The 10,767-nt window shown below is 57.7% G+C and overlaps 2 protein-coding genes across 3 annotated transcripts; one reads left to right on the top strand and one right to left on the bottom strand.

Annotated features, from left to right (window-relative positions):
- Window positions 1–140: 140 nt before the first annotated feature.
- HSPB9 (heat shock protein family B (small) member 9) lies at window positions 141–1,393 on the bottom strand. The gene has a single exon (XM_061144023.1). The coding sequence runs from the start codon at window positions 644–646 to the stop codon at window positions 191–193; it is 456 nt and encodes a 151-aa protein (XP_061000006.1). The 5' UTR covers window positions 647–1,393; the 3' UTR covers window positions 141–190.
- A 510-nt stretch (window positions 1,394–1,903) lies between these two features.
- Window positions 1,904–10,545, top strand: KAT2A (lysine acetyltransferase 2A). 2 transcript variants are annotated; one of them, XM_061144021.1, is made up of 18 exons: window positions 1,904–2,312; window positions 2,450–2,573; window positions 2,909–3,054; window positions 3,155–3,244; window positions 3,538–3,719; window positions 3,811–4,002; window positions 5,651–5,757; window positions 5,952–6,062; window positions 6,160–6,296; window positions 6,380–6,588; window positions 6,798–6,924; window positions 8,253–8,363; window positions 8,687–8,830; window positions 9,066–9,180; window positions 9,264–9,300; window positions 9,386–9,449; window positions 9,584–9,668; window positions 9,774–10,545. In XM_061144021.1, the coding sequence occupies exons 1-18, from the start codon at window positions 1,974–1,976 to the stop codon at window positions 9,965–9,967; spliced, it is 2,514 nt and encodes an 837-aa protein (XP_061000004.1). In that variant the 5' UTR covers window positions 1,904–1,973; the 3' UTR covers window positions 9,968–10,545. The 2 variants fall into 2 exon arrangements, with proteins under 2 accessions (XP_061000004.1, XP_061000003.1); XM_061144020.1 differs by having other exon boundaries at window positions 6,157–6,296.
- The last annotated feature ends 222 nt before the right edge of the window (window positions 10,546–10,767 follow it).

The raw sequence follows: 10,767 nt of genomic DNA, 5'->3' as shown, positions 1-10,767 counted from the left end.
CACTGCCCACTGCCTCCAGCTTCCCCTGGGGCCTAATTTATGATTGACCACCACCTTGAGGTGCCTTTCCTGCCCCTCTGGGCCCTCCCCTTGGCCTTCTACCTTTGTTCTACTTCCACTTCTGACCCCAGCCCCAAGAAAAGACCATGGACACTGAAACTGTTGCTCACTACGGTGGTTGTTTACTGGGTCAGGCTAGTTTCTTAGAGCCACGGCTTCTGAATCTCGAGGCGGGTCCTGTTTGAGCCTCAGAGGAAGGCAGTCCCCGGCACTGGCCACGGACACACAGCTGGCCGGAGGGGGTCAGGCAGCAAGTCATAGCAGCGGGATCCAGGTCTGGTGGGAGTGACATTTGCTGGTGCACCTTCTGCGCCACGCGGAAGCCGGTCCCATCCGGGTTGCAGCCCTCCAGTTGTCGCTGGCCAGTCACCACCAGGCATCCGCTGTTCACCTGAACCAACAGCTCCTCAGGGGTGAAGCCATGGGCATACAGCTTCATCTGGAACCCATCCTCCCCAGCTGCCACATCCTCCGTGAGCCGCTGCACTGGTAGGGTGGCCACCTGGTTCTGTTCAGTAAAGGCCACGCTGGGACATCGGGAGGCCGACTGGCTCCCGCTAGGGAGACTGCTACCGACCCGCTGCATCCGAGTGAGCAACTGCTGTTGGGCTCGAGGCTCAGAACTCAGCGGCCTGTCGGAGCTGGGGGGAGGGGGGGCGGACCTCGTGGCCCCGCGTGGCTACGCTCGCGCTATGCAGCGCAGCTCTGCGCAGGGCGCTCCCTTGGCTTCCCGCGAGGTTCGCTTCCGCTGAGTTTGGGGTGAGTTCTGCACGTCCTACCTCCACGGGTCAGGTTGGCAGCTGCTCTGTAGCCTCCCGCTGCTGCTTTTATCCCAGACCCTTCTCTTTTTTTGATCAGGGCTTTTTCCCACCTCCCTCAGAGGGCTGGGCGGCCGGGGCTGTGACCCAACCAGATAAGCCAAAAGAGGCTGGCAGCGCTTGAGCCCGACCATGCAGCGGTCACCAGCACGGAGTGAAAATGACATTGAGCCATGAGACTCTTGCTCTTCCGCGAATCAGGTCTGGGGGCAAGGAGGACTGCCCCTGAAGAGAGCCATCAGTGTGACCACGGGGTCATTGGTTCTTGTAATATCCTACAGTTCTTTGACCACATACCAACCTGCGACACATGGGTACTAGGAGATGAACGCGTCTTCCTGGTTTCCTTCATTCATCCTACCCTCGGTCTATCGCGGCAAGCTCAGACCTGGGCTCTGGGACCACAAAGATGAAGACGTGGGCCCTGACTGGGAGATGCCCACGGTGTGGGTGGATAGCGGGTCCCATACTCCCTCATCCCCACCTCAGGAGCCTTTTTCCTGACCCTGGCCATTACTCTGATGCTCAGTACTTTTATAATAAACCTTTTGTTGTTGTTGTTGAAGTATAAGTTAACACAGAAAAGTGCACAAAGCACAACCATGTAACCACTTAACAAGTCAAGAAATAGAACTGTTGCTATTTAATCAGCACCCTAGCTGCAATTCTGGGTCCAGAAACGTGCGGGATAGGGGCAGAGTGAGGGGAGGAGGGAGGTGGGCATGAAACCACTACACTCCTGGCCCCAGGCCTGCATTTCCACCTTCATGGCTTGGGAGGTGATTCACCAGATAGAAGCCTGCTTTCTGGGGTGCTTCTCCTTGTCCTCAAAAGGCAGCAATCTTGACTACCTCGGAAGCCTTCTAAAAGGATTACAAATGAGGAGGAGTCAATATGGGGTGCTGGCTCAAGCCTCATTTGGCTGTCTGGGATCGAGAGACAGGACAGAAAAGTCTGGAACCTGGAGGCGACGAAAGTAACCGTGAAAGACTACAACTCCCATCATGCTCTGGCGCAGCGACGCCTGCGCATTGAACGCCGGTTGCCCATGCGGCCCTAGGGCTGGGAGCGCCGCGCTCCGCTTCGGGGGAGGCCATGGCGGAACCTTCCCAGGCCTCTACCCCGGCCCCTGCCGCGCAGCCCCGTCCGCTTCAGTCCCCAGCCCCTGCCCCAACTCCGACTCCTACCCTCAGCCCAGCTTCGGCCCCGACTCCGGCTCCTACTCCGGCACCAGCCCCTGCCCCAGCTACAGCCCCAGCCGGGAGCACAGGGACTGGGGGGCCCGGGGTAGGAAGTGGGGGTACCGGGAGCGGGGGTGATCCGGCTCGACCTGGCCTGAGCCAGCAGCAGCGCGCCAGCCAAAGGAAGGCGCAAGTCCGGGGGCTGCCGCGCGCCAAGAAGCTTGAGAAGCTAGGGGTCTTCTCGGCTTGCAAGGTGGGGGCGGGGCCTGGGGTAATAGGGGGCGGGGCTTGGGGCATCCTAGGGCTTGGGTGGGAATGGGGGCAAAGCTGTGACTAGGGAGCGGCTACTCTTCCCCGGCTTACACGCTTATTGATTATTTCTGCTTCCAGGCCAATGAAACCTGCAAGTGTAATGGCTGGAAAAACCCCAAGCCCCCCACTGCACCCCGCATGGACCTACAGCAGCCAGCGGCGAACCTGAGCGAGCTGTGCCGCAGCTGTGAGCACCCTTTGGGTAAGGCACGTAGTACCCGTGGAACTGGGATTGGGGAGGTGGAGGTGCTGGGTCCTGCTTGGACAGGACCACACAGTTTCATCTCTGAAAGACAGAAGATGCCTCCTAAGGAGGAATTGGGCTGGGAGTGTGTATGCCCCAAGGAAGCAGAAAGGAAACCTGCCACCAAAAGAGACAAGAGGCCCCCCAGGGCTGACATAGGAATAATCAGTCTCATTGCCCGGTCACACTGGTCAGAGGGACTGAGGATGTGTCTTGGCTGGCAATAATGAGGAGGAGGAAGTCCTGTTGATTTTTTTCTGTCAATTTTTCCCAGCTATCACTTATTCTTACAGCCGACCACGTGTCCCACCTGGAGAATGTGTCGGAGGATGAGATTAACCGGCTGCTGGGGATGGTGGTGGACGTGGAGAATCTGTTCATGTCTGTTCACAAGGAGGAGGACACGGACACCAAGCAGGTCTATTTCTACCTCTTCAAGGTGAGCTTCCTTCAAATGAGAGTGTGAGTGGGCGAAAGGGAGGCTGGGAAGGTCTGCAGCTCTCTGCTCCACTGATCTCTACCCCTCCCTCTTCCTGCAGCTCCTGCGGAAATGCATACTACAGATGACCCGGCCTGTGGTGGAGGGGTCCCTGGGCAGCCCCCCATTTGAGAAGCCTAATATTGAGCAGGTGGGAAGAGGATTGAGGGCATCTTGGAGGAGCGGGGAGCCTGTGTTATCTGCCGCCCCCCCCCCCCCCCCCCCCGCCCTGAGAAAAGGGGAGAGGTTCAGAGAAAGGAGGATGCTTTGTGCTAACCTCAGGGTGGGTATGGAGGTGGGAGGCGGTATAATCTCTCCTCACAGCTCCAGAGTGAAAGCCCCAGAGAGCCCCCCGCCCTCAGGAAGCACCTTACTTTTCGATAAGAAGGCCATGCTAGCTGCTCACACCTTCTCTCCTATTTTTTCCCTTCCCCTCCCCGCCAGGGCGTGCTAAACTTTGTGCAGTACAAGTTTAGTCACCTGGCTCCCCGGGAGCGGCAGACGATGTTCGAGCTCTCAAAGATGTTCCTGCTCTGCCTTAACTACTGGAAGCTTGAGACTCCCGCCCAATTTCGGCAGAGGTCTCAGGCCGAGGATGTGGCTACCTACAAGGTCAATTACACCAGGTAGGTTCAGCCAGGGGTGGCATGGGGGGAGGCTTGTAGGCTCAGCCTGAACTTGGTTTCTGCTCTCCCTTACCACCTCCTGCTCTTGCAGATGGCTCTGCTACTGCCACGTGCCCCAGAGCTGCGATAGCCTCCCCCGGTATGAGACCACTCACGTCTTTGGGCGCAGCCTTCTCCGTTCCATTTTCACTGTTACCCGGCGACAGCTGCTAGAGAAGTTCCGGGTAGAGAAGGACAAGCTGGTGCCCGAGAAGAGGACCCTCATCCTCACCCACTTCCCCAAGTAAGGCTTGTTCTGGCCCGTTAGGACCTTGCACCACGCTCACATCCTCCCTGTTGTCCCCTTTTTCCAGGAGGGCTTCCTGGATTGGTCCCTCTTCTCCCTCCACGAACCTTCTGGGATCTGGACCTCTACCCGGGAGGCTTGCCCACAGCCCAAGTGTAATTCACTGGCTCTTTGCCTGTTTGTGAGGATGGCAGGTATACGGCCCGAGTGCTAGTGCTGCCCCGGCCCGCCCACCTGGTAGACATGACTACCTGTTTCCCATGGGGCATGGACACAGCTCAGAACCTGTCTCACTGTAGCATTCCGAGAAACCAGAGCTTACACTTGAAGAGAAACCAATTTCCACTCCTGTTCTAGTCCTTTCTGTAAGATTTTTCTGTTTTGCCACACCGTCTTTTCATTTTATCCATGGTTCACAGGTATCCACAGCTTTCCAGGTGGTGCAGTGGTAACGAATCCGCCTGCTAGTGCAGGAGATATAAGAGATGGGGTTCAATGCCTGGGTCAGGAAGATTCCCTGGAGGAGGGCATGGCAACCCACTCCAGTGTTCCTGCCTGGAAAACTCCATGGACAGAGGAGCCTGGCAGGCTACAGTGTATGGGGTTGCAGAGAGTTGGACTCGACAGAGCAACACACACACACAAACCACATATACACACACACCACACACACACCACATCACACACATACCATACCACACACACATACACTCCCCCTACCCTGTGCAGGAAGCCTCTCCACACACACACACCACATCACACATATACCACACCACACCACACACATACACACACACACACCACACCACACACACACACACCACATCACACATATACCACACCACACCACACACATACACACACACACACCACACCACACACACACACCCCCCTACCCTGTTCAGGAAGCCCCTCCACACACACACACCACAACACACATATACCACACCACACACACACACACACACACCCCTGCCTTGTTCAGGAAGCCTCTCCACACACACACACCACATCACACATATACCACACCACACCACACACATGCATACACACACACCCCTACCCTGTTCAGGAAGCCTCCCTACACACACACCCCTACCCCACACACACACAACCCCCACACACCCCCCCCCACACATACCCCCCACACATACACATCCCACATACACCCCACACCCACACACACCCCACACCCCACTCCACACACATACCCCCCCACACCACACACACACACACACACACACACACACACACACACACACTCCCGTTCAGGAAGCCTCTCCTGACTACTCCAGACCCTCCTGTGCTCCTCCTGCCCCCAGGTGGGAGAAAGAGGCAGCAGGAGAGGGTGGAGTCACATTTTGATACAGAGGCCCAGGGTGACTGGGTACCCTGCCTGGCGCACAGCACAGGATGGCATCATTTCAGACCTTGTCCCCCTGTACTCCTCACCATGGCATACTGGGCCTCTGGTCTCTTCTGAATCACCCCGTCCTCCTGTCTTCAGTGAGGGGCTCTCAGAGCACAGAGGCTGTCTTTGTCTCCCAGGTTCCTGAGGGCAGCCTCCAGTCCCTCCTGTGTCTGGCCCAGGCTGCTCCCTCGGTCAGAGGACAGAGTTGTGGGACCAATTGTACCCTCCCCACAGATTCCTGTCCATGCTGGAGGAGGAGATCTATGGGGCAAACTCTCCAATCTGGGAGTCGGGCTTCACCATGCCGCCCTCAGAGGGAACCCAACTGGTGCCCCGGCCAGGTACGCGCTGCTCGCAGCAGGCTGTCTGTTTGGCCGTCCTGGCTGAGCTCAGCACCCCAGGGGGAGGAGGGGCTGCGACTGGTAGCAGGGGGGCAGTGCAGGAGGGCTCGACAGGAGTGGGAGAGCCAGGCTCTCTTTGCAGGACACACCCTACCTTTGACCTCCATCCCGATTGTTTCATCTTTCACTCTCAGCTACGGTCAGCGCTGCAGTTGTTCCCAGCGCCCCCATCTTCAGCCCCACCATGGGTGGGAGCAGCAACAGCTCCTTGAGCCTGGATTCCGGAGGTGCTGAGCCCATGCCAGGTGGGTACTTGACCCCTGACCTCCACCCCTCACCGACCCCACCCCCTGCCCAACCTCTCTCGCTGTGCCTGGGAGACCTTGCCAACCCTCTCAGCAGGCGAGAAGAGGAAGCTCCCAGAGAACCTGACCCTGGAGGACGCCAAGCGGCTCCGTGTGATGGGTGACATCCCCATGGAGTTAGTTAATGAGGTCATGCTCACCATCACCGATCCCGCTGCCATGCTAGGGCCCGAGGTGGGCAGCCCAGCTTACCAACCCGTTGGGCGGGGGCTCACCACCCGAGACCCTGGCTCACCACTCCCTCCTCTGGTGCCCAGACGAGCCTGCTGTCGGCCAATGCTGCCCGGGATGAGACTGCTCGCCTGGAAGAGCGCCGAGGCATCATCGAATTCCACGTCATCGGCAACTCGCTCACGCCCAAGGCCAACCGGCGGGTGTTGTTGTGGCTGGTGGGGCTGCAGAACGTCTTCTCCCACCAGCTGCCGCGAATGCCCAAGGAGTACATCGCCCGCCTCGTCTTCGACCCGTAGGTCCCTGGGAGAGCCTGAGCCCAGGCCACCCAGCACCCCCTCCCCGGCCTCCCCCAACTGCTCCCTGGGCCTCTTCCTTCTTCCCCGGGGAATTCTTGCTCCTTAGTTCCCAGCACTGTGTGCAGCTCAGGCCTCCAGGGTGTTGGGTTCCTGGGGAACATTTGGGGGACGGGTAAGGCCTGTGACCTGAGCCCTCTCCCCTCAGGAAGCACAAGACTCTGGCCTTGATCAAGGACGGGCGGGTCATTGGTGGGATTTGCTTCCGCATGTTTCCCACCCAGGGCTTCACAGAGATTGTCTTCTGCGCTGTCACCTCCAATGAACAGGTCAAGGTGAGTCTGTGCTTGCCCCCAGTGTGGGTAGAAGTCAGGGAGCTCCTGGTCCCAGCTCCATCCCACCCCCTGCTTCTGAGTCTGGACCAGGTCAGAGCAGCACAATAGTGACACAGCTGCCCCCAACCCTTCTTTTAATGGCCCGACACTTCCTCACATCCCCACAAGGTGGCAGTTGTAATTTGACAACTGAATTAAGAAAACACCTGTCAACACAGGGTGCCCAAGAATCAGTAACCCTTGTTTTCTGCTAGTTTCATCAAGATGTAACTGACATGTAGGACTGTGTAAGTTTAGGGTGTACAGCCTGATGCTTTGACTTGTATGCATCATGAAACAACCACAGTGAACATCCATCATCTCCTATAGGTACAAAATGAAAGGAGCAGAGAAAAAATGCTTTTTTCTTTGTGATGAGAACTTTTCAGATTTATAGTAACACTTTTAAATGGATCTGTTTCCTTCATCACAAGAACATGTACATGCATTGGAGAGTTGATCATTTTTACAACAGTCCCGCTCTGGGTGGTCATCCTGTCTTCTATCTTGTCACAACAGGCTGACTAGTAGGGTCCCCGGTTTGTCTTATCTATTTTTTAAAATGATATGGCTACTTTATTTTTTATTTTTATTTTTTGGCGGCACTGTGAGGCTTGCCAGGTCTTAGTTCCCCAACTAGAAGCAAACCCACGCCCTCAGCCGTGAAAGCAAGGTATCCTAACCACTGGGCCCCCAGAGGATTCTGTGATTGTCCCATTTTCCATAACCCAGATCTGCGTGGTGCCTCTGGTCCTAACGTTTGTGGAAGACAGGGTGTCTCTTTGGGATTCAGATGTCATGATTAGGGGGGCCCTTGTGATCCCCTCTCCCCTTTCCTCCAGTTCTGAGGCCCAGGGACAGGGAACTAGTGACCTGTGGACCACAGCTTCCTGGTTGGGTTTAGATCCAGGCTCTCCCTGCCATGGCTGGTCCCCTGACCTGGACGTATTTCCTGACATAGCTGAGTTTCAGTTTTCTCTTCTGTAAGATGGAGGTAATGATAGCTGTTTCATGGGTTAACTTGCGGATTGCTCTGTAAAGAACCAAGCATCGCGCCAGGCCTGGAGTAAGCGCTTAGAAACCCAGCGCCCTTCGCTCTTCTCCCCAAAAGCGCCCCTTCCTCTGCTGCTCGCCTTTCCTCCTACCTGACTTGGATCCCCTGGCTGTCCCCACCTCCTTTCCAGCCGGCTCCCTCCTGTCCCAGCCCTCCGCTCCCCACCCTCCTGAGACCTCTCTAGTCGTAGGCCTGCCTCCTCCCATCTGATGAGCTCCGCGCCCCTCCCCTGCAGGGCTATGGCACTCACCTGATGAACCACCTGAAGGAGTATCACATCAAGCACAACATCCTCTACTTCCTCACCTATGCCGACGAGTACGCCATCGGCTACTTCAAGAAGCAGGTGACCTTCCCCTCACCCTGTGTTTGCCCACTGCCCGGGGTCAGGGATCATTCTGTCTCGCCCCTGGTGTGGGTGGACTTCATGTCTCCTGTTCCATCCAGCACCTGTGGGGAAGTCCTTCACGCCTGTCTTTCTCCCTCCTGCTGCTGCCCCAGGGAAGAAGAGGGTTCTCCCAGGCAGCTGGGAGAACTGGGAAGTTCTTGGGGCAGGGCGCAGGGGGTGAGGGTGAGTCAGGAGGGGCCACCAGCCTGGAAACGTTCCAGGGACAGATTCAAGCTGAAAAAGCCTTGCTGATGGGTTGGTGGTAACTCTCCACTCCCTAGGGCTTCTCCAAGGACATCAAGGTGCCCAAGAGCCGCTACTTGGGCTACATCAAGGACTACGAGGGTGCGACACTGATGGAGTGTGAGCTGAACCCTCGAATCCCCTACACAGAGCTGTCCCACATCATCAAGAAGCAGAAGGAGGTGCGTGTGCTCACGTTCATGTCTCCATGGGACTTTCCATGAACATGCACCTGAGTGAACACGTGTGTGGGTGTAGACCACATATATACCTGCTTGTGCACACATGAAGTGGGGCTGGCCAGGGTCTTGATTCTTGCGCTGCCTCGAGGGGCAAGTGGGGGAGCCCTCCCTGCCTGTGGCCAGAGAGGGTGATTGCTGGAGCCAGGTTGGCCCCTCAGACCCTTCCTTCCCTCAGATCATCAAGAAGCTGATTGAGCGCAAACAGGCCCAGATCCGAAAGGTCTACCCTGGGCTCAGCTGCTTCAAGGAGGGTGTGCGGCAGATCCCTGTGGAGAGCGTCCCTGGCATTCGTGAGCAGGGGTCTTGGCACGGGAGGGGGTGCACTGCTCACGGTGTGGATAGGCATTCTTAGGGGTGTTCTCCCACTTTGCAGGAGAGACAGGGTGGAAGCCGCTGGGGAAGGAGAAAGGGTGAGTGTTGTATGGAGGGAGCGGACAGTGGGGGCAGGGGCGGCAGAGGGCCCAGGAGCCTCAGACTTGGCCTGTCTCACTCCAGGAAGGAGTTGAAGGACCCCGACCAGCTCTACACAACCCTCAAAAACCTGCTGGCCCAGATCAAGGTGGGGAGACCAGGCTCTCTTCTGGGGGTCCCTGTGCCAAAGGCTGTGGTTTTCTGACCAAGGGTGAGGGGGTGGCAGTCCCAAGATGGGCAGGGGCACGTTGGATCTGGCCCCAGCTTGACTGTCCTCTGCAGTCCCACCCCAGTGCCTGGCCTTTCATGGAGCCCGTGAAGAAGTCGGAGGCCCCAGACTACTACGAGGTCATCCGCTTCCCCATCGGTGAGGACCCTTCCTTCCAGCTTCTTCCTCCCATGCCTGCCCCAGCCCCGGCCCCCCATGGCCGGGCAGCCTCTCAAAGGCGTGCCCGTCTCTCTTGCTGCCCAGACCTGAAGACCATGACAGAGAGGCTGCGCAGCCGCTACTATGTGACCCGGAAGCTCTTTGTGGCCGACCTGCAGCGGGTCATCGCCAACTGCCGCGAGTACAACCCCCCGGACAGCGAGTACTGCCGCTGCGCCAGCGCCCTGGAGAAGTTCTTCTACTTCAAGCTCAAGGAGGGCGGGCTCATTGACAAGTAGTCCAGCCTTGGACCTCGGCCTCAACGTGGAATGTCTCCCCTGCGGGTTCTGATCTCATCCCTGGGCTGCCCCTGTGCCCAGGTCCCCCTCTGTCTGAGACACTCCAGCCCGGGGCCCTCCAGCCCCTGATCCTGCAGCCCTTTCTGGGCCCTGAGGCACCCCCAAGGCTGCAGCTCTGTCCCACCCTTCATCATGTCTGAGTTTGGAAATGGGTCTCCCTGGTCTGGGAGCCTCTAAGCATGGCTGGTGGCCAGAGGATAAACGCTGCCCCGCCCTGGTGGCCCCCTCCTCCTGTCCTGATCTGATCCCCCCTACCCACACACACACTCACACACTCCCCGCAAGCAATACAGCTTTGGAGTCTTGGGCCTTGCTCAGATCACTGGTTCCTCAAGGGCTGGATCGCCAATTTTAGCTTGAGTGAGGGGGCATGAGGGCTTGGGAGCTCAAGCTGGACTTGAAGGGGCCATGCCTCACCCTGCACTGTTCTGTTTGTCCCCTAGGGGTAGGGGGCATGGGGACCATTCATTTCTTGGCATTAATCCCTCAGAGGGAACAATAAAGTTTTGGTTTTGTTTCGTCTGTGTGATGGTTTCCTCAGTAAAATCCCCTGCTGACTCTGTTCTGCCAATATCCCCTGCAAGCTGGGGCTGCCCTTCCCAGCAAGGCTTGGGCCGTCTGGTTTCTGTCCTGCACCCCCAGGGGTGATGGGACCCGCCAGGCTGTGCGCCCCCCCCAACCCCACTTCTCCCTGCTGGCTGCTCCTGGGGGAGGGGCTGAGCAGGACCCAGGCTGCTATC

The sequence above is a fragment of the Dama dama genome, chromosome 5, assembly GCF_033118175.1.
Source record: "Dama dama isolate Ldn47 chromosome 5, ASM3311817v1, whole genome shotgun sequence".
Lineage (NCBI taxonomy): Eukaryota > Metazoa > Chordata > Mammalia > Artiodactyla > Cervidae > Dama > Dama dama.
This window is presented reverse-complemented; position numbering and strand designations above follow the sequence as displayed.